This window comes from Symphalangus syndactylus, chromosome 19 (genome assembly GCF_028878055.3).
Source record: "Symphalangus syndactylus isolate Jambi chromosome 19, NHGRI_mSymSyn1-v2.1_pri, whole genome shotgun sequence".
Classification (NCBI taxonomy): domain Eukaryota; kingdom Metazoa; phylum Chordata; class Mammalia; order Primates; family Hylobatidae; genus Symphalangus; species Symphalangus syndactylus.
In genome coordinates this window covers 80,028,426-80,052,578 of record NC_072434.2, presented here as the reverse complement: position 1 = coordinate 80,052,578, position 24,153 = coordinate 80,028,426, and the positions used below count along the sequence as shown (strand labels likewise).

The following is a 24,153-nucleotide window of genomic DNA, read 5'->3' as shown; positions in this document are numbered from 1 at the left end:
AGACGAATAAAAGATGGTGGCCAGGGCTCCTTCCCACCTCATCTGTACCTTTGGGAGCCAGTGTCTCTTGTGTTTCTGCTCACAGTGACCTGTCCCTAGCTCTCAGGCTTTAGTTGTTAGGCTTCCTTTGAAGCAGATTCTCATTAGACGAGGCAACTGTGATGTGTGTAGCACATGCTTTCTGTGAAACAGGTAGCACTACAGTGGTCTTAGTCACAGGGCATCAATGTGTGTTGGGTTAGGGAGAATTTCTTCTGCCTCCCTCTAGAAAACAAATCTATGCTTGGGATGGGGGGAGAGAGAGAGAGTGTGTGTGTGTGTGTGTGTTTACTGTTGAAAACAAACTCCCAACACAAAGTCTGTAAACTTTTTGGAAGGACAACAAATTAAAATTAATAAAGCAATTTTATTCATTAGAAATGTGTGTTTTTAGCCATAGATTGTTAGGAGAGGCCATTTGAGACACTCAGCTGGGCTTCAAAGCTTTGAGTTTGAGTTCTGGATCCACAAATGTTGGCTGTAGGACTTTGGCTATTGGTTTAATTTCTCTGATTTTTGCACTTTCTTCCTTTGCAAAATAGAAATTAATATTGTCCCACCAACTGTATGGGCTGCTAGAGGAATAAATGAGCAAACGTGTGTGAAAGTGATGACTCACAAAGCACTACACAAATGTCCAAGCATTACTTATGGTCGTGGTGGTGATGGTAGTGGCAGCGGTGGGGGTGATGGAGAAGTCATTCTGGAACCTTCTGCTCTCTTCTCACTGTCCCAGGGACTGAGAAAGTTTTTCCAAACAAAAGCATCATGTCTTGCTCCTCTTACTCGAATGAGGCATTCCTTTCTCTTATCCCAGGAGGGTTTTCTACCAAATGCTGTCCATGCACCCAGATGCTCCCTGGCTTGGACAGAGAAGCTGTAGGTGGTGGGAGGTGGGGTTCCCCTACACTTGGAAAAGCAGCTCTTCTAACCCTTTTACTTTGGTCACTTCTAGGGGCAGTAGAATGAAAGAGGGCATGTCTAATAACAGCACCACTAGCATCTCCCAAGCCAGGAAAGCTGTGGAGCAGCTGAAGATGGAAGCCTGTATGGACAGGGTCAAGGTAAGCATGCATGCGCCAGCCCCATCCTCCGCCCGAAGCTCAGCTCAAAACATTCCTCCTGCTTCCAAAGCAGCCTTGTGAGAGTTAACACGTCACCCAGCAGAGCATCCAGCCAACCTTGGCAGCTGTAACATTTACAAATCAGTGTTTGCTTCACAGTTCTAAGTGTGCCCAAGGATTCAAAGGATGCAAAATACACAGTGTGCATGAATTCCATAAGGAGTCTCCAAAAATAGATTCATAATTCATCTCAGCTCTATTTAGCTCCGTTGTCATGCCAATAAGCAAGAGAGTTTAGCAATGAGATCAATCACTTTTCTGCTGTGATACAGTGCCTTTGAGGTTCAACAGCATCGGATATTTTGACAGGTTTATTGTTGAGGGTGGAGCTCTGAACCATGCCTGGGTTTGTCAAATATTCCTTTGGGGAAAATGAAGAAAGGCTCCAGACATCTCCCATTGTATTCATTTCACTGATGAGTGCGGTCTCTCCACGCTGGGAGGACTGCAGCAAGGTAAAGCCACCTCGTCTCCAGATGCCAGTCAGAGGTGAGCAGGAGGCCAGGCAAAGCCTGTGGCTCTGAACGAATCCGTGAGTGTGGTGCTCGTTAACTGTAATAGAGTTGAAAGGAACCCCAACTTTGGTGTCTGGAACCTGATGCCAGGAAGCTCCATGTGTCTGTAGTCTTGGGGAACACAAATCAGGGGTCTCACCTGGGCATCTGGGATTCAAAAAACACAGAATCCGTGGCAACGGGTGACTCCTGAAGCCTTCTATGGACAGAGCCTCCCTGACCCCTCCTCTCATGCTAGTATATGGCTGGATAGCACCAGTACTCGCCTGTGTGGACAGTTACTGTTTTCCCCTGGAGCTCTGGGAGTACAACCTCTCCAAGGAGGCAGAAAATATGCACAGAAAGTTACATGAGGGTATATGAAGCAAGGAAGGAATCCAGCATGATGTAAGTCAGTATCACCGGACCCGTGTTACTAGAGCATCTACATCTCATACATATCGATACCAACTGCAAATTACATGTCAGTCCTTGGTCTCTAGGCTAGAGGAGGGAGCAAGGTTAGCACCCAGAAAACAATTCTAAGACACAGCGGGTCCCAATAGCATAGAAAGGGGTTTCAAATGAAAGCTGCAGGCATCCCGTGCTCCAGAAGTGCAGACAGGAAAAGGATGAGGACTGCAGTGAAAGGCGTTGCTGAGCACCTAATCTACACTTGAAGGGTCCTGGGAGAGAAATGTGAAGGCGATGGTCTCCTCCATATGGCTCAGGGAAGACTTCTCAGAGTTGTGAGCTGTGGCTGGCTCTGAGCTGGTAGTGGTGGAGGAAAGGCCAGTGTGAGCTAATCACGGCTCATGTGGAGCAGCTGGGCAGCTGGAGGAGCTGCAGGTTGTGAGGGGAAGAGAGCTGTGGGAGGAGGGCGCCATGCACACAGGTGCAGAAGCCGGAGCCATGAGGTGACAGGTGTTTGAGGTGAACCAACCTGTCAGCAATAGATGGAGTTGTCAGAGGTGGAAGGTAGTCGAAGCTCTGAGTAGTCAAGAAAGGCAAGGAGGGGCAGAAATCGGGTACAGTGTGGAGCAGACAGCAAAGATGGGATCAGGGAGGCAAACACACCAAGAAAATCAACAGAACATGGAGAGTAAACATGGGAGGCACTAGGGAGAGAGAGGTTAGAATCCAACTGTCAAGCCCCATGGCCAGAGGCCTGAAAAGACAGTGGGCCCCAGTTTGGGCTATAAGGCAGTTCGGCTTTGCCCGGGCGTTCTCTTCTGGCAAGGAAGATAAATTCTGCAATAGCATCTTCACCTGCCACAAACACCGCCCCAAGAGCCCCTGTGAGGACCGGGTGTCCTCATGAATGAAGGCTTCTTCAAGAGTCACTTAGGCACACACACTGTCACTAAAAGAAGGAGGAGAGTCAAAGATAAATGAGTTACTGTATGAGTTCATTCTCACGTTGCTGTAAAGAAATCCCTGAGACTGGGTAATTTATAAAGAGGTTTAATTGGCCATGGTTCCACAGGTGGTCCAGCAAGCATGATGCTGGCATCTGCTTGGCTTCTCAGGGCTGAGGGTGGGGAGGCCTCAGGAAACTGACAATCATGGCAGAAGGTGAAGGGTGAGCAGGCACATGTTACATAGCAGGAGAAAGAGAGAGAAGGGGGAGGCGCTACACACTTTTTTTTTTTTTTTTTTTTTTGCGATGGAGTCTTGTTGTATTGCCCAGGCTGCAGTGCAGTGGCCCGATCTTGGCTCACTGCAAGCTCTGCCTCCTGGGTTCATGCCATTCTCCTGCCTCAGCCTCCCGAGTAGCTGGGACTATAGGCGCCCACCACCACATCTGGCTAATTTTTTGTATTTTTAGTAGAGATGGGGTTTCACTGTGTTAGCCAGGATGGTCTCAATCTCCTGACCTCGTGATCCACCTGCCTCGGCCTCCCAAGGTGCTACACACTTTTAAACAACCAGATCTCTTGAGAATTCACTCACTATTACGACGACAGTACCAAGGGGGATGGTTTTAAACCCTTCATGAGAAACCACCCCCATGTCCATTGACTTCCCACCAGGCCCCACCTTCAACACTGGGGATTACAATTCAACGTGAGATTTGGGCAGGGACACAGATCCAAACCATATCAGTTACTCAGGTGGTATTCAATCAAAGGGATAGGCAGCCCAGACGTGGTGGCTTACGCCTGTAATCCCAGCACTTTGGAAGGCCGAGGTAGGCGAATCACCGGAGGTCAGGAGGTCGAGACTAACCTAGCCAACGTGGTGAAAACCCATCTCTACTAAAAAATACAAAAATTAGCTGGGTCTGGTGGCGTGTGCCCGTAATCCCAGGTACTCGGGAGGCTGAGGCAGAAGAATCATTTAAACCCAGGGGGTGGAGGTTGCAGTGAACCAAGATTGTGCCACTGCACTTCAGCCTGGGCAACAGAGCAAGACCCCATCTCAAAAAAAAAAAAAAAAAAAACGGGATAGGCCGCCATGTTGCTGTGCTGACTGCAATGGAAGCGTGAGCAGATTCCTCAGAGGGCCTGACGGAGGCTAATTCAGATCCTGTGGTAATTCCAGGGAGTAGGCCAGTGACAGCTGTGTCAGATTTGGTTCAGAAACAGAGTTGGTGGAAACAGAATGTTGTCATTGAAAGAGAATGCCATGGCCGCCTGAGGAGAGAGCTGAACCTAGGAACTGCATCTGTGCCAAAGATGCGTGAGCACACATGGGTGGTTTTTGTTTTTTTCTTGCTTGGACAACCTTGAACATTAATTTTTTTAGTTGTGTGTAAAATATATATAACATACAATTTATCATTTTAACCATTTTTAAAAATACAATTCAATTCAGCAGTATTAGGTACATTCACAATATTGTGCAACCATCACCACCATCCATCTCCAGAACTTTCCCATCTTCCCACACAGAAACTCTGTACGCGTTCAGTGCCAACTCCCCATTCGCCCTGCCCATCCCTGGTGACCACCATTCTACTTTTTTCCTCTATGAATTTGACTACACTAGATGTCTCATATAAGTGGGATCATACAGTATTTGTCCTTTTGTTCCTGTCTTATTTCACTTAACTTATTGTCCTCAAGATCCATCTATGTTGTAGCCTGTATCAGAACATCATTCCTTTTCAGGGCTGAGTTGTATTCCATTGCATGGATAGACCACATTTTGTTTATCCATTCATCCATTGATGGACACTTGGGTTATCTCCACCTTTGGACTATTGTAAATAATGCTGTTATGAGCATGGGTGTGCAAGTATCTGTTGGAGTCTTTACTTTGGTTCTTTTGGGTACCCACAAGTGGAATTGCTGGATCATATGGTAATTCTATGTTCAACCTTTTTACTTTTTTTTTTTTTTTTTTGAGAGACGAAGTCTCACTCTGTCGCCCAGGCTGGAGTGCAGTGGCATGATCTCATCTCACTGCAACCTCTGCCTCCTGAGTTCAAGTGGTTCTCCTGCCTCAGCTTCCCAAGTAGCTGGGATTACAGGCATGCACCACTGCACCCAGCTAATTTTTGTTTTTATTAGAGACAGGGTTTTACTATATGTTGGTCAGGCTGGTCTCGAACTCCTGACCTCAGGTAATATGCCTGCCTCAGCCTCCCTAAGTGCTGGGATTACAGGCATGAGCCACCATGCCCAGCCTTATGTTCAACCTTTGGAGGAACTGTCACACTGCTTACACAGAGGCTTCATCACTTCACATCGTCACCAGCGGTGCACTGGAATTCCCGTTTCTCCACATCATGACCAGCACTTGTTTTCTGGTTGTTTTTTAATTAACGTATTTACTTTAATTGACAAGTAAAAATTAAAGTCACTCACTATCACGATGACAGTACCAAGGGGGGATGGTGTATATTTATGGTGTACAACATGAAGTTTTGACATAGGCATACATTGTCGAATGGCTAAGTCAAGCCATTTAACGTATGTATTCTCTCACATACTTAGTTTTTTGTGGTGAGGACACTTAAAACCTATTCTCTTAGCAATTTTCAAGTATACAATACATTGTTATTAATTGTAGTCACCATGATATGAAATAAACCTCTTTATTTTTTCTAATTGAATTTTTTTTTTTTTTTTTTGGTGATAGAGTCTTGCTCTGTCACCCAGGCTGGAGTGCAATGGCGCGATCTCACTGCAACCCCTTCCTCCCGGATTCAAGCAATTCTCCTGCCTCAGCCTCCTGAGTAGCTGAGATTACAAGTGTACACCACTACGTCCAGCTAATTTTTGTATTATTAGTAGAGATGGTGTTTCGCCATGTTGGCCAGGCTGGTCTCAAACTCCTGGTCTCAGGTGATCCGCCTGCCTCGGCCTCCCAAAGTGCTGGTATTACAGGCCTAAGCCACCACAGCCAGCCCTGAAACTTTGTGTCCTTTTGCCAACATCTCTCTAATCTCACCACTCCACAGCCTCAGGCAGCCACCGTTTTACTCTCTATTTCTATAAGTTTGACTTTTTTTTTTTTTTGAGACAGAGCCTCACTTTGTCGCCCAGGCTGGAGTGCAGTGGTGTGATCTCAGCTCACTGCAAGCTCTGCCTCCCAGGTTCACACCATTCTCCTGCCTCAGCCTCTTGAGTAGCTGGGACTACAGGCGCCCGCCACCACGTCCAGCTAATTTTTTGTATTTTTAGTAGAGACGGGGTTTCACCGTGTTAGCCAGGATGGTCCCGATCTCCTGACCTTGTGATCTGCCTGCCTCGGCCTCCCAAAGTGCTGGGATTACAGGCATGAGCTACCGCGCCCGGCCAAGTTTGACTTTTTTACACTCCACATATAAGTGAGATCCTGCAGTATTTGTCCTGTGCATGGCTTCTTTCATTTAATATAATATCCTTCAGGGTTACCCATATTTTCTCAAGTAACAAGATTTCCTTCTTTTTTAGGGCTCAGTAGTATTCCATTGTGTAAACATACCACATTTGCTTTATCCATTCATTCATTGATAGATACTTAGGTTGATTCCATAACTTGGCTATTTTGACTAATACTGCAATGAACACAGAAGCACAGATCTTTCTTTGACATACTGATTTCATCTCCTCGGGTTATATACCTAGTAGTGGGATTGCTGGATCATGTGATAGTTCTATTTTTAATTTTTGAAAAGCATCCACACTGTTTTCCAAAATGGCCGTACTAATTTAATTTCCACCAATGGCATACCAGGGTTCCCTCTTCTCCAAACTCAGCAACACTTGTTATCTTGTGTATTTTTGATAATTGCCATCCTAACAGGTTTGATGTGATATCTTGCTGTAGCTTTAATTTGTATTTCCCTGATGATCTAGTGATGTCTGTTTTTTTAATAATAGTCACCCTAATGAGTGTGAAGCTCACACATGGTTTTCAGCCCTAGACATCTCTGGTTTCAGGGCACAGTGTGGCTTTGCATAAAAATCTGTGTGATGCAAGACTTGACAAAAAAAAAAAAAAAGGTGCATCTTGGTATCAGCCAGACTATAAGAATATGGAAAGAAAGGGGAGCTGTCAAGGACACTCCAGATGACCTCGTCAAGGACCTTGAGGAGGAAAGAAAGAGGAAGTCACCAGGGAAAGGCAGTGGCCTTTCTGGGATGGGTATGAGTTTACTGCCAGAGAGGAGGAAGGAAAGAGGGAGCCTGGACAGGAAATGACAGAGGGCAGCCCTGGGGAAGGAGGAGAGGAGCAGTTTCTAGAATCCACTGAACTCACACACACCATGTCAGAAACACCAGGGCCAGATGACAACACTGAGATGGGCCGGGCACGGTGGCTCACGCCTGTAATCCCAGCACTTTGGGAGGCCGAGGCAGGCGGATCACGAGTTCAGGAGTTTGAGACCAGCCTGACCAACACAGTGAAACCCCATCTCTACTAAAAATACAAAACTTAGCCGGGCATGGTGGCACGTGCCTGTAGCCCCAGCTACTTGGGAGGCTGAGGCAGGAGAATCGCTCGAACCCAGGAGGCAGAGGTTGCAGTGAGCCAAGATTGCGCCAGTGCACTCCATCCTGGGCGACAGAGCAAGACCCCGTCTAAAAAAAAAAAAAAGAAAACACTGAGATGGATTTTCCAAGGAAGAAGAAAAGGCCAGGCCCATACTGACTGCATGTTGAGAATGCCGAGCAGGTGAATGTGCACACGATGAGGGGGCAGGCTGCAAGGGAACCAGCTGGAGGGTCTATGGGAGGAATCATGGCAACTTCCAGGCCCACAGAGCTAGCTCCCAAGTGAGAGCACGGCAGATGGGAACCCAGAGAGGACATCCCAGGCGAGGGCAGGTACCAGCAGGAAACCAAAAGAGAGCCCCCGGGATGGCATGGTATGTAGCCAATCATAGGGCCCACCACCGGGCTCTGTAGCTTATTGTGCTCAGGAGAGTTTCTAAGGAGGAAGGAAGGAAGGAAAAGAAGGCATTTGCCGCCCGGGAAAATAAGGGGAGATCTGTCACTGGGAAGAGAAAGGAAAATATAACTGCATTAAGCAGTTCTGGGGTTGCAGAAGTAAGAAAGAGTAATAGCGCCAATTCAGAGAGCTTTGCACGATTCATGGAGGAAAAACGTAGCTGAAATATTGATTATTGTCTTGAAGTTCTGTTTGTCCCCATTTGCACAAAAGCACAAGTGCAAATATAGACTTTTTTTTTAGTAGGGGATATAGATTGAGGCATTACACCACAAAGCCCACAGCAAGACCTTAAACCCACACACAGTGTGTTTCAGAGACCTCCTTCCTACCTCTATTCATTTAATGTTTATCGAGAATCCCCTGCTACTTGGCCCTTCTCCCAAATTACCACCCCCACTCCATGTGACTCTTCTCCATCTTGCCTAGAGGCATATCAAAGCATTTCCCAACAAAGATGTGTGTTCTTTGCAAACTCTTATCAGCAGCTAAAAACAAGTAATGTCCTCCAGGTTGTCGCAGGCATGAGGAGGATTCACCATAGAAGCCGTATAGCCTCACAAAAAGCACAAAGCTTGGAAAATAATACCCAGGTTTCTAAAAAAGAAAGAAAGAGCACATGAAAGATGAATTTTGGAAACGATATGGGTTCTAAGGGAAAGAATACCATCATAGCCTTATTCATTTCTCACCCATCAGAAGTTCAACAATCTAAAACTCTGTTAGAAAAGTACGTATATGGTCTGGTGTGGTGGCTCACACCAGTAATCCCAACACTTTGGGAAGCCAAGGCCGGCAGATCTTGAGGTCAGGAGACCGAGATCAGCCTGGCCAACATGGTGAAACCCCTCTCTACTAAAATACAAAAAAAAAAAAATTAGCCCAGCATGGTGGCGTGCGCCTGTAGTCCCAGCTACTTGGGAGGCTGAGGAAGGGGAATTGCTTGAATTGAGGAGGCAGAGGTTTCAGTGAGCCCAGATCACGCCACTGCACTCCAGCCTAGCAACAGAGTGAGACTCCGTCTCAAAAAAAAAAAAGTACACATATGACATTGGTCACGAAATAGAGAAAATCTGACAAGCGGTTATGGCAGGTCTGAGCTGAGCAGAGTGTAAGAGGCCTCACTGGAGAAAACAGTGCCTGAAGCCAGCCTGCATAGCCACAATGCAGAGTTCAGCCACTGAGAAGGCGTTCTCCCAAGGGTGAAGTGCAGTGCTCCCAGGCAGAGCCAGGACACAGGCTCTCAGGCGGCTTCCACGCTGCCTTCCACGTGCCATCCCTCAGGGTGCCCTGATTCTCCTGCCCCAGAGGAAAGGGAAATTGCTGACATTGGGTCAATCCTATGTCTGTGACTCGAGAGGCTCTGGGGTGTGGACAGACATCCTTGAGCAAGCCCAACTCCTAGCCAGGGACTAGAAGCAACTGATAGAATGGACAGGGAAAACTGGCCAAGGAACATTCTGCCCAGTCTCATTTGCCCTGGGAGATAATTTCAACATCCGTGGGGTGGGTGTGCTCACAATTCCTACAAGGGCTGCCCTTAGGCTGAGATTAATTTTGTGAGCACAGGCTTTATTTGCTGAGTGTAGACAGATCAATATATTGTTGGGCCTGCGTTCTATAGACTACTGGAAACATGAGTGCAGGAAGAGAGGAATTTCAGGTGATGGATGCACTAAAAGTTGAAGCCCAAGAAATGCAGGAGAACTGGCTACAGATGGTCCTTGACTTACAATGGGGCTACCTCTCAATAAACCTATTATAAATTGAAAGTTCAACTTAATGATATTTTCAACTTACGATGGGTTTATGTGGATGTGACCCCATGGTAAGTGGAGGAGCGTACTGAATGCGTATTGCTTTCTGCCACTGTAAATTAGAAAAAATCACTCAGCCAGACTATCATACATCTGGGACCCTCTGTATCTACAGTGAGATAGTGCAGAAAGATACTGACATCAAAGAAAGGAGATCGTGGCGAGGCACAGTGGATCGCGCCTATAATTCCACCACTTTGGGAGTCTGAGGTGGGTGGATCACTTGAGGTCAGGAGTTCGAGACCAGCCTGGCCAAGGTGGTGAAATCCCATCTCTACTAAAAATATAAAAATTAGCCGGGTGTGGTGGTGTGCACTTGTAATCCCAGCTACTCGGGAGGCTGAGGCAGGAGAATCACTTGAACCCAGGAGGTGGAGGTTGCAGTGAGCTGAGATCACGCCACTGCACTCCAGCCTGGGCAACAGCGTGAGACTCCATCTCAAAAAAGAAAAGAAAGAAAGGATTGTGTTGTGACGGATACTGGCAGTTATTAACAATCTTCCTTCATAAAAACTAAGAAAAATTTGGAGAAAACAGAAAAAGAGAAAGAGCTATTTTTTAAAAGGGTATAATTTGGTGCTTAAAAGAAAGGGGAACAAATAATCAAAAAAATAGGAAATGCAAGAACACGAAAGTTGAATTTACAAGTCTTCGAGATATTTCTTGTATATACTTTCCTTATTCCATTGATAATTTCTTTCAAACCGTAAATAAATGAGAGTGAGTCGAACGTATATCTAAGCATGGAGCTTACTTAAAGTGCTTCCAACAAAGAAGCAGAACATCTGATTGGCTGAAGTGAGAATGTGAAAAAGTCGTATCCTTTTCAGGGGCCTTTTATGCTTGTTTTGAAAATAATACTACTACTCTTCATTAAAATGGTACTTTTTTGTTGTTGTTGTTGCTGTGTTTTGAGATGGAGTCGCTCTCTGTTGCCCAGGCTGGAGTGCAGTGGTTCGACCCCAGCTCACTGCAGTCTCTGCCTCCAGGGTTCAAGCGATTCTCCTGTCTCAGCCTCCTGAGTAGCTAGAATTACAATTCTGTGCCACCATGCCCAGCCAATTTTTGTATTTCTAGTAGAGACGGGGTTTCACCATGTCCAGGCTAGCCTTGAACTCCTGACCTCAAGTTATCTTCCCATCTTGGCCTCTCAAAGTGCTGAGATTAGGTACTTGTTTATTTTTAAAATTTTTGAAAAATGCTGACAAGTATAAAGAGGATAATTGGAATGATCTATAACCACTACCTTTTGATGTTTTTCCATCTATATTTGTTTTACATTTATTATAAAACTGGGGCCATAATGTACATTTATTGCTTTTTTGTAACCTGATTTATCACTGAACAGTATATTGTGATCATATAACAAGGCCAGGAAATATTCTCCTAAAATGTCATTTTTAATATCTATTTTCCCCCGATGTACAATAACTTATTTAACCGGTCTCCTATCCTTAGACATTTCAGTTATTTCCAATTGTGAGTCTTTTTTTATTTTTCCTTTTTTTTTTTTTTTGAGATGGAGTCTCACTTTGTCACCCAGGCTGGAGTGCAGTGGCACAATCTCGGCTCACTGCAACCTCCGCCTCCTGGGTTCAAGTGATTCTCCTGCCTCGGCCTCCCGAGTAGCTGGGATTATGGGCTCATGCCACCATGCCCAGCTCATTTTTTTGTATTTTTAGTAGAGACGGGGTTTCACTGTGTTACCCAGGATGGTCTCAATCTCCTGACCTCGTGATCTGCCCGCCTCGGCCTCCCAAAGTCTTGGGATTACAGATGTGAGCCACCGTGCCCGGCCATGAGTCCCATTTTTTTTTTTCATCGTACTTTAAGTTCTAGGGTACATGTGCACAACGTGCAGGTCTGTTACGTATGTATACATGTGCCATATTTGGTGTGCTGCACCCATTAACTTGTCATTTACATTAGGTATATCTCCTAATGCTATCCCTTCCCCCTCCCCCCACCCCACGACAGGCCCCGGTGTGTGATGTTCCCCATCCTGTGTCCAAGCATTCTCGTTGTTCAATTCCCACCTATGAATGAGAACATGAGGTATTTGGTTTTCTGTCCTTGCGATCGTTTGCTGAGAATGATGGTTTCCAGCTTTATCCATGTCCCTACAAAGGACATGAACTCATCCTTTTTATGGCTGCATAGTATTCCATGGTGTATATGTGCCACATTTTCTTAATCCAGTCTATCATTGATGGACATTTGGGTTGGTTCCAAGTCTTTGCTATTGTGAATAGTGCCACAATTAACATACGTGTGCATGTGTCATGTGTCCTATTTTTAAGGAAGCACTGCAGCAAGCACACTGGTAGATAAAATTTTCATGTCTGATTATTTATTTAAGATAAATTCCTAGGGACTGAAAATTTCTTGGCCAAAAAAGAAATATATACTGTCAGGCACTACATAAAAAACGTTTTAGTCGACAGACTGCATATATGACAGTGGTCCCATAAGATTCTAGTACTGTATATTTTTTGACCTGGCACAGTGGCTCACACCTGTAATCCCAGCACTTTGGGAGGCCGAGGTGGGCAGATCACTTGAGGTCAGGAGTTCAAGACCAGCCTGGGCAACATGGTGAAACCCTGTCTCTACTAAACATACAAAAATTAGCTGGGCATGGTGGCGCACCTGTAGTCCCAGCTTCTCAGGGGGCTGAGGCATGAGAATTGCTTGAACCCAGGAGGCAGAGGTTGCAGTGAGCTGAGAACATACCACTGCACTCCAGCCTGGGCGACAGAGCTAGACTCTGTCTCAAAAAAAAAAAAAAAGCACGGTGGCTCATGCCTGTAATCCCAGCACTTTGGGAGGCCAAGGCGGGTGGATCACCTGAGGTCAGGAGTTCGAGACCAGCCTGGCCAAGATGGTGAAACCCCACCTCTACTAAGAATACAAAAACTAGCCAGGCGCGGTGGCAAGCACCTGTAACCCCAGCTACCTGGGGGGAGACTGAGGCAAGAGAATCGCATGAACCCGGGAGGCAGAGGTTACAGTGAGCCGAGATGGTGCCACTGCACTCCAGCCTGGGCAACAGAGTGAGACTCCATCTCAAAAAAAAAAAAAAAGATATCTAGTACTGTATTTTTACCATACCTTTTCTATGTTTAGATGTTTAGATACACAGATACTTATCATTGTGTGACAGTTGCCTACAGTATTCAGTACAGTCACATTCCTGTAATCCTAGCACTTTGGGAGGCCAAGGCAGGAGGATCACTTGAGCTCAGGAGTTTGAAACCAGGCTGGGCAACATAGTGAGACCCTGTCTCTACTAAAAATTCAAGAAAGTAAGCTGGATGTGGTGCACGCCTGTAGTCCCAGCTACTTGGGAGGCTGAGGCAGGAGGATCGCTTGAGCCCAGGAGTTAAGGCTGCAGTGAGCCCTGATCATGCCACTGCACTCCAGCCTGGATGAGAGAGTGAGACCCTGTCTCAAAATAATTAATTAATTAACATTTAAAAAGTTTGTAGCCTAGGAGCAATAGGCTATACCCTGTAATCTATAGGCTATACCCTATTGTGTAATAGGATAGACCATCTAGGTTTGTGGAAGTACACTCTGTGATGTTCCTACACTGATGAAATCATCTAACAAGGCATTTCTCAGAACATATCCCCGTCATTAAGCAACACGTGACTGTATACACAAGACAGTGTTTGAGTCAATATCAAATCTCCCTATAGAAAGGGATACCAATTTATATTTTTATCAGTAATGTATGTCTGTTTTCCCACATTCTCCCCCAAAACACCACTCATTATGCCATATCAATTTAACAGATAATAATAATAGTAGCCAACATTTACTGAGTGCTTAATATGTGTTGTTCTGAACAAGTCACATTAAATTCATTCAATTCTCATAGCAGTCCAATGAAGTGGGTACTCCATTATATAAAAGAGGAAACTGAGGTCTATAAAGATTCATTAACTTGCCTAAAATTCAGCAGCTGAAAAGTGGTGAGAGCCCAGGGATGGGAAACCAGGGAGTGTGTCTCCAGAGCCTTCGCTCTCAACCTTTATGTCATACCATCTCTTGATTGCTGATGCCTCGTTATTTTAATATATATTTCATCGACTGTTACTGGGGTTAAACTAATTTTGTATGTTAAATTCTTCTTTTGCTAATTGGCTATTCCTACCCTTTACCCAATTTTCTATTGTAGTATTGTAGAATATTTTAAGGCCAGCACAGTGACTCACACCTGTAATTCCAGCACTTTGGGAGGCCAAGACAGGAGGTTTGCCTGAGCACAGGAGCTCGAAACCAGCCTAGGCAACATGGCAAAACCCTATCTCTTTAAAAAAAAAAAAAAAAAGTATATATATATATACACACACACACATATATATACACATATATATACATACATATATACACACATATATACATACATATATACACATATATATATACATTCATATATATACACACACACATATATACACATATATACATACATATATACACACACATATATACATACATATATACACATATATACACATATATATATACATTCATATATATACACACACACACACACACACATATATATATATATAAAATTAGCTGGGTGTGGTGGCATGTACCTAGCTAGAGGCTGATGTGGGAGGATCACCTAAACCTGGGAGGTTGAGGTTGCAGAGAGCCGAGATTGTGCCACTGTACTCGAGCCTGGGTGACAGAGTGAGACCCTGTCTTTTAAAAATTTATTTAGACCGGGTACGGTGCTCATGCCTGTAATCCCAGCACTTTGGGAGGCCGAGGGGGGCGGATCACCTGAGGTCAGGAGTTCGAGACCAGCCTGACCAACATAGTGAAACCCCATCTCTACTAAAAATACAAAAATTAGCTGGGCATGATGGCGGGCACCTGTAATCCCAGCTACTCGGGAAGGTGAGGCAGGAGAATCGCTTGAACCTGGGAGACAGAGGTTGCAGTGGGCCAAGATCGCACCATTGCACTCCAGCCTAAGTGACAGAGTGAAACTCCGTCTCAAAAAACAAACAGAAGAGATGAAACTAATGAGTTGGAAAGGGAGGTGGAAAAGCTAAGGAAAGAATTGGAGGGAGGTGGGAGCACCACTGGAAAGAGCAGACAGTGTCACACGTGCTGTGGAAAACCGCAGTGATGACCTGGAGACAGGCTTCAGAAAGGTGCACAGGAAACAAAAGAAACAGATGGAGTGTCAGACCGAAGCAATTAGAAGCTGATAGAAATCCAGACTGACAAGGGCATTCTCACATTTGTATGCGAATATTCCTGGCAGAGAGAATAAATGGAATAGAAAATACTCTTAAGGATATAACATAAAACGGCTTCATTAAATAAAGGAAGACCTGAATCTGCAGGTCCGAACTGCTTGCCATATTCCAGAAAAGAGTGTGAGAGAAATGATCGACACTGAGACACAAATACTGCTGAGGGTCTTAATCTCAGAAGGAAAGAGTGACCTCCCCATCAACAAATAAGTTAATAGCAAAAAGCAAAACAAAAACAATACTAATAATAAACAGCCTATTAAGAATATAGGCAGAAGAGGCCAGGCACGGTGGCTCACACCCATAATCCCAGCACTTTGGGAGGCTGAGGCGGGCGGATCACCTGAGGTCAGGAGTTCGAGACCAGCCTGGCCAACATGGTGAAACCCTGTCTCTACTAAAAATACAAAAATTAGCTGGGCATAGTGGCGGGTGCCTTTAATCCCAGCTACTTGGGAGGCTGAGGTGGGAGAATCGCTTGAACCTGGGAGGTGTTCAAACACTGCTTCAGTAAACAAGGAAGGAGGTCATGAGGAATCTAGTGAGCCAAGATCGTGCCATTGCACTCCAGCCTGGGCAACAAGAGCATCTAAAAAAAAAAAAAAAAAAAGAGAGAATATAGGCAGAAGCAGCAGTCACTTAGGACATATACCCCTAACTTTGATTACATTCTTTTTTTTTTTTTTTTTTTTTTTTTTGAGACAGGGTCTCGCTCTGTCACCCAGGCTGGAGTGCAGTGTCATGATCTTGGCTCACTGCAGCCTCCGCCTCCCTGGCTCAAGCAGTCCTCCCGCTTCAGCCTCCCAAGTAGCTGGGACTAGGTTTTGCCATGTTTCCCAGGCTGTTCTCTAACTCCTGAGCTCAAACAATCTACCCGCCTTGGCCTCCCAGAGTGCTAGGATTACAGGCGTGAGCCACCACACCCAGCCTGGGTACATTCTTAATATGTGTTAGGTGCTTGAATTTTCACACCAGCCCTGAGATGTTGGTGCTGTGAGTACCCCATTTCACAGACAAGAAAACAGGCCCAGGCCAGGTGCAGTGGCTCACACCTGTTGTCCCAGCACTTTGGGAAGCCAAGGCAGGAGGATCACTTGAGGTCAGAAGTTTAAGACCAGCCTGGCCAACATGGTGAAACTCCATCTCTACTAAAAATACAAAAATTAGCCGGGCATGGTGGCAAGCACTTGTAGTCCCAGCTACTTGGAAGGCTGAGGCAGGAGAATTGCTTGAACCTAGGAGGAGAAGGTTTCAGTGAGCCGGGATCATGCCACTGCACTCCAGCCTGGACAACACAGCAAGACTCCATCTCAAAAAAGAGAAAAGAAAAAAAAGAAAAGAGAAGAAAACAGAAAAGAAAGAAAAAGAAAAGAAAAGAGGTCCAGAGTTATCATTTGATGAAGGAAGGATACAAACCCAGAACCTTGGGTGCTATCATTACACTTCAGTGCCTCATCCACAAAGGAGGAAAATATCAGTCTGGGCAACACTTCCCCACAGTTCTGAAGATGTCAGCCCAAGGAGAAACAGCATCTACAATGAATTCTCTACCCAACCAAGTGGCCATTTATGTCCATGGCAACATAGATATATTCTCAATTATGCAGAAGTTTAAATGTAATGCAAATATGTGCTGCTTTTCATTAGCAAACTTATTTCATTTTATTCCATTGAATTTCACTAAAGGAGATACAGATGTGCATAATTATGTTAATTTACACATGATGATATACATTAAGACCATAAGAAAGCTTCTGAGAAAATGCCTGCTCAGTCAAAAGGTCCTCCCGAGCAGGGGCTGAGGGTCTTGCACATGGCTGGATCCACACACAATCTGAGTCATAGGAGGCATTGAAGGCACTGAAGGATGGGCTTGATGTACTTGGAACAGCTCAGTCACCTGTTTTGATGCAGGGCCTGTTGCAGGTGTGATGACTAGGGCCGGGATCATGAGTGCTAAAGGAATCTGCCAAGGCAGTCATAGGTTTAAGAAAATAAAAAAAAAAGCAGATTTATTAGAAGGAAAGTATGTTGCAAGGAAGCAATGGGCAGCACAGCAGAAAAGGGACTGTCTTCAAAAAGGCAGAGGCTGGAAGGAAGCTTTATAGGGTCATGCTGGAGGGGGTTTGTGCAGTTACAGTCCTGCTGCTGGGGCTACGTGCAGAGTGAGGGAACAGGATGTTGTGCAAGGGGCTGTTTGTGGTTAGCCATCTCTCAGAACAATTGTTCTCCCCAACTTGGGACCCCTTCCTCATTGTTGCTTACTTATCAGGATTCCACAGGGCCCAAATCAATATTACAGAAATGGGATCAGGTGAGACAATCCATGTATCACCTATGAATAGACTCAAAAGAATTGGAAGTAGGGTCTTGAAGAGAGATCTGTATATCCATATTAATAGCAGCTTATTCAAAATAGCCAAGGCATAGAAGCTACCTAAATGTCTATCAACAGATAAATGGATAAACAAAATGTAGTGTATACTTAAAACAGAGTATTATTCAGCCTTAAACAGGAAGGAAACTCAGACATGTGGGACAACATGAATGAACCTTGAGGACACTATGCTAAGAGAAATAAGCCAGGCACAAAAAGACAAAATATTGTATTCCACCTATATGAGGTACCTAGAGTAGTCAAATTCATAGAAACAGACAGGAGAATGGTGGTCTCCAGGGGCTGGGGGAAGGAGAGAATGGAGGGTTGTTTAATGGAAGCAGTTTCAGTTTTGCAAGTTCTGGAGAGGGATGGTACTGATAGTTGCACAAGAATGTGAAAATACTTAATACTACTGAACTGTATACTTAAAAATAGTTAAGATGATGCATTTTATGTCGTGTGTTTTATAGAAATACACATATGTGTATATATGTACACATATTTGTATAAACATATAGTCCTATAATTAAACATTTTTTTATGCTGGGTGCAGTGGCTCACATCTGTAATCCTGGCACTTTGGGAGGCCAAGGTGGGAGAATTGCTTGAGCTCAGGAGTTTGAGACCAGTCTGGGAAACATAGTGAGACCGCATCTCTACTAAATTTTTTTTTTTTAATTAGCTGGACATGGTGGTATGTGTCTGCTCAGGAGGTTGAGGCAGGAGGATCACTTGAGCCCAGAAGATAGAGGCTGCTTTGAGTTATGATCTCACCACTGCACTCCAGCCAGAGCAACGGAGCAAGACTTTATTTCAATAATAATAATAATAATTTTTTTAAAAAATGCTTTCAAGACAAAGTTGTCTCCAAATCCAGCTTCCATCGCTATAGAGCATTCAGAACCAACAAGTGTTTGTGCTGTTGGACCTGCTGTGCTAGAGGGCTTCATGTCCATCAGATGAATATTAGCATTCCCTCTGAGTCTGTATGAGATTGGGCCTGATGCATCCTTCATAGCACTTGTCAAGGCACCACTCATGCCCACATCTTCAGCACTGGTAGCATCCCCGTTCTCATTAGATAGCACCGCCATTTTCCTCAGTCTCTCCTATCTTTTAGAGCAGCAGTCCCCAACCTTTTTGGCACTAGGAACTGGTTTCATGGGAGACAGTTTTTCCACAGGCGGTGGGGGACGGTTTGGGGATGATTCAAGCATTACATTTATTATGCACTTTATTGCTATTATTATTACATACTCACCATAATGTAGAATCAGTGGAAGCCCTAAGCTTGTTTTCCTGCAACTAGACAGGACAGGTGTTGGGAGACAGTGACAGATCATCAGGCATTAGATTCTCATAAGAAGCATGCAAGCTAGATTCCTTGCGTGCACAGTTGACAATAGGGTTCACGCTCCTTTGGGAATCTAAGGCCTCCGCTGATCTGACAGGAGGCGGAGCTCAGGCAGTAATGCTTGCTCGCTCACTTGCCGCTCACCTCCTGCTGTGCAACCCGTTTCCTAACAGGCCGTGGACTGGTACTGGTCCCTAGCAGGGGGTTGGGGACCCCTGTTTAGAGCACTGTTGAAAGACAGAACACTCACGATTTCACTCACCATGGAGACATCAGTGCGAGTCACCACTCTCCAAAGGTGATCTGCCTTCAAAATCTATCGCTGGGATCCAGATGCTCTCTGCCAAGTTATAGTTTCTGGGTCAATATTCAGTCCTAGAATTCTGCTCAATTCTTTATCAGTGTGATAGAGTCAGATTCTCAATTCTCATTCTTAACAGCCTTCAGATTTGGGTATCAGACAACTTTCTTACTCCACTGACTGAAGGTACCAAATGGTAAAAGGGGCCCCTGTCCCTCTGTGTCAGCTCATGGAATGCACAAACATCAGTAGCTGCCCCATAAAGAACACTAGGTCACCTGTGAGGCCGATGTCGAGCTCCATAAGAACGACTGGGCAGTCTACTGCCTCGTATTTCAAAAGTTCCACCGTGAGAGGCTGTCAAACCTAAGCAAACCTAAGTAGGCACATACCATCATGTCCAGCTAATTAAAAAAAAAAAATTTAGTAGAGATGGGGGTCTCGCTATGTTTGCCAGACTGGTCTCAAACTCCTGAGCTGAAGCAATTCTCTCACCTTGGGAGCCTGACGAGGAGCTTGCACCAGCCCGTTGTGGTTGTTCTTTATTCCCAGGACCTTTGGGGTTCTTCTAGTCACTGCCACATTGTGTTTTGTTGTTGTTGTTTGTTTTTTGAAACAGAGTCTCACTCTGTCACAAGCCCAGGCTGGGGTGCAGTGGCACGATCTCGGCTCACTGCAACCTCCGCCTCCCTGGTTCAAGCGATTCTCCTGCCTCAGCCTCCCGAGTAGCTGGGACTACAGGCGTGCACCACCACGCCCAGCTAATTTTTTGTATTTTTAGTAGAGACGGGGTTTCACCATGTTGGCCAGGCTGGTTTCGAACTCCTGACCTCAGGTGATCCGCCCACCTCGGCCTCCCAAAGTGCTAGGATTACAAGCATGCCACTGCACTGGGCCAATTGCCACACTGTTTCTTTAGCCTCTGACTTGCTCAGAGATGACCTTCCTGTTCAGGATTATTGCCAGCACCATGGCCCGAGTGGTCTCCTGCCTCCTCTGGACTCTGCACATACATGTCTGTAACATGGGATCCAGCCAGCTGACTGAATTGAAATAACTTCCACACGGGGATGGCATGGTAGTGTGTCCGGAATTGGTGGGTTTTTGGTCTCACTGACTTCAAGAATGAAGCCGTGGACGCTTGCAGTGAGTGTTACAGTTTCTTAAAGGCGGCATGTCTGGAGTTTGTTACTTCTGATGTTCGGATGTGTTCGCAGTTTCTTCCTTCTGGTGGGTTCGTGGTCTCACTGGCTCAGGAGTGAAGCTGCAGACCTTCGCAGTGAGTGTTAAGCTCTTAAGGCAGCGCGTCTCGAGTTGTTCATTCCTCCTGGTGGGTTTGTGGTCTCGTTGGCTTCAGGAGTGAAGCTGCAGACCTTCGCGGTGAGTGTTACAGCTCATAAAGGCAGTGTGGACCCAAAGAGTGAGCAGCAGCAAGATTTATTGCAAAGAGCGAAGGAACAAAGCTTCCACAGTGTGGAAGGGGACCCCCAGGGGGTTGCCACTGCTGGCTCAGGCAGCCTGCTTTTATTCTCTTATCTGGCCCCACCCACATCCTGCTGATTGGTAAAGCCGAGTGGTCTGTTTTGACAGGGCGCTGATTGGTGCGTTTACAATCCCTGAGCTAGACACAAAGGTTCTCCACATCCCCACCAGATTAGCTAGATTCAGAGTGTGGACACAAAGGTTCTCCAAGTCCCCACCAGAGTAGCTAGATACAGAGTGTCAATTGGTGCATTCACAAACCCTGAGCTAGACACAGGGTGCTGATTGGTGTGTTTACAAACCTTGAGCTAGCTACAGAGTGCCGATTGGTGTATTTACAATCCCTTAGCTAGACATAAAGGTTCTCCACGTCTCCACTAGACTCAGGAGCCCAGCTGGCTTCACCCAATGGATCCCGCACGGGGGCTGCAGGTGGAGCTGCCTGCCAGTCCCATGCCATGCACCCGCACTCCTCAGCCCTTGGGTGGTCGATGGGACTGGGCACCGTGGAGCAGGGGGTGGCACTCCTCAGGGGAGGCTTGGGCTGCACAGGAGCCCACAGGTGGCGGGGGGGGCAGGCATGGCAGGCTGCAGGTCTGAAGCCCTGTCCCACCAGAAGGCAGCTAAGGCTCAGGAAGAAATTGAGCACAGAGCCGGTGGGCTGGCACTGCTGGGGGACCCAGCACACCCTCCGCAGCCACTGGCCCAGGTGCTAAGCCCCTCACTGCCCAGGTCCGGCAGGGCCGGCCGGCAGCTCTGAGTGTGGGGCCCGCTGAGCCCATGCCCACCCGGAACTCACGCTGGCCCGCAAGCACGGTGCACAGCGCCGGTTCCCACCCGCGCCTCTCCCTCCACACCTCCCCGCAAGCTGAGGGAGCCGGCTCTAGCCTTGGCCAGCCCAGAAAGGGGCTCCCACAGTACAGCAGCAGGCTGAAGGGCTCCTCAAGTGCCGCCAAAGTGGGAGCCCAGGCAGAGGAGGCGCCGAGAGCGAGCGAGGGCTGTGAGGACTGCCAGCACACTGTCACCTCTTAGTAGGAAAGAAGTTGCAGGGTTATTCAATCAATGTAAACTTAGAATTAAGAATAACTGGCTGGGTGCGGTGGCTCACGCCTGTAATCCCAGCACTTTGGGAGGCCAAGGTGGGCGGATCACAGGTCAAGAGATCAAGACCATCCTGGCCAACATGGTGAAACCCTATCTCTACTAAAAATACTCTTTACTAAAAATAAGCCGGACGTGGTGGCGCATGCCTGTGGTCCCAGCTACTCGGGGGGCTGAGGCAGGAGAATCACTTGAACCCAGGAAGCAGGGGTTGCAGTGAGCTGAGATTGTGCCACTGCACTCCAGCCTGGGCAACAGAGTGAGACTCTGTCTAAAAAAAATAATAATAACTATGATGACCACTCTTTAAAAATGTAATTTTTATCATTCTTCTCAGAAATCTATATGATGTAAAAATAAATATTTGTCAGTAGTAGACTATGACAATCCTAGAAAATACTTACATTAAAATAGGGGAGGGAGAAGAGAGGAGAGTACAAATATGGCAACCTGTCAGTCCAAGGGTCTTTATTACAAATAACAGAAGCTTACCCTGGCTGAGTAAATACAAAAGGAATTTAGTTAGTTGGTTAGTTTCAACTTTAATTTTAGGTTCGAGGGGTACATGTGCAAGTTTGTTATGTGGGTAAATTGGATGTCAGTAGGGTTTGGTGTACCAGTGATTTCATCCCCCAGGTAGTCAGCATAGTACCCAATAGGTAGTTTTTCAGCCCTTACCTTCCTCCCCCCATCACCCCTCAAGTAGTGTGTCCCTCATTCCTGGTATCTCTTGTTCCCATCTTTGTGACCATGTGTACTCAATGTTTAGCTCCCTATTATAAATGAGAACATGTGGTATTTGGTTTTCTGTTCTCGCATTAATTCAATTAGGATAATGGCCACCAGCTGTATTCATATTGCTGCAAAGGACACAATTTCATTCATTTTTATAGCTGCATCATATTTCATGGTGTATATATATACTACATTTTCTTATCCAGTCCACTGTTGATAAGCATCTAGGTTGATTATAAAAGGAACTTATTAAAGGGATTTTGAATAGCTTATAAAATTGCTGGAAAGTCTAGAGAAGCGGGCTTAAGATTCATCTTCTGGGAACAGCACTCAAAACCACACTGCAGAACGGTCTCAGGAGGGAACTGCTGCAATCACCACCCAGCACTACATGCTACAGTTTGTACCACTGTCACTCTGAGCCAGGAACTCAACCTTCTAGCCAGGGCCACTGCCACCAGAACAAAAGCTCCTAATGTCTTTCCCCTCAGATCATTCATCAAAGTCTGGCACATGTGTGTCAGATAGACAGAAACAAAGTCACATATGCCAAGTTGCAAGAGATTCTGGGAAGGTGAATATTTAACGTTTTCAGATCTATTAAGAGAAATAATTGTTTCCCCACACGAGGACTCATAAAGTAGATAATTCCTCCAACCAGAGAAGGGGTTCAGTTGCTGGGGGAAAACATGCATGATAACTGCCCAGTATAGCCAATTTCCTCATATTTCATAGATGTGAATCAATCAATATAACTTCATTTCTGAAATTGATTAACATTATAAACATATTAAGACTATAAAGATAAAACAAGCTTTTTTTCTTTTTTTTTTTTTTGAGACAGAGTTTCACTCTGTCACCCAGGCTGGAATGCAGTGGGGCGATTTCTGCTCACTGCAACCTCTGCCTCCGTGATTCAAGCAATCCCAAGTAGCTGGGACTACAGGTGTGCACCACTATGCCTGGCTAATTTTTGTAATTTTAGTAGAGATGGGGTTTCACTATGTTGGCCAGGCTGGTCTCAAACTCCTGACCTCAAGTGATCCGCCCACCTCGGCCTCCCAAAGTGCTGGGATTACAGGTGTGAGCCATCGTGCCCAGCCTACACTTCTTAATTACTGGAGGACAAGAAATAAAGACCATGGAACATAAACTAGAAAACAAAAGAGAACGTAAAAGTTTCAGAAAACAAAGTAAGACAGCAGAAACAAAACCAAATATATCTATCTTAATAGTAAGTGTTAAGTGGGAAAACTAATTTAGATTATCAGATTTAACCTTTAAAAAGAATATATTTTGCATTAGACATAGACCTAAAATAAAGTGACTCAGGTTGAATGTAAAAAGATGGGCAAAAATATACCAGATATATTCAATATGCATAAGATCTGTATGAGGAAAACTATATAAAACACTGAGGAAAAAAAATCAAACATCTAAATAAGTGGAAAGATAGTCCATGTTTATGGGTAAGAAGACTCAATATAGTTAAAATAGCAGTTTTTCCCAACTTGATCTATAGAGTCAATGTGATCCCAATCAAAATCCCAGCAAATTTTCTTCATTTTTTTTTTTTTTGAGACAGAGTCTTGCTCTGTTGCCCAGGCTGGAGTGTGCAGTGGTGCCATCTTGGCTCTCTGCAACCTCCGCCTCCCAGGTT

General features: G+C 45.5%; 1 protein-coding gene across 5 annotated transcripts in view; it reads left to right on the top strand.

Annotated features, from left to right (window-relative positions):
• GNG4 (G protein subunit gamma 4) overlaps nt 1-24,153 on the top strand; it is a 104,999-nt gene that overhangs the window by 66,714 nt on the left and 14,132 nt on the right. For all 5 annotated transcript variants that reach the window (XM_055233959.2, XM_055233957.2, XM_055233958.2 and 2 more), the window contains one exon: nt 995-1,103. In XM_055233959.2, coding sequence (XP_055089934.1) covers nt 1,005-1,103 — 99 coding nt within the window. In that variant the 5' untranslated portion in view covers nt 995-1,004. The remainder of the gene's footprint in view (nt 1-994; nt 1,104-24,153) is intronic.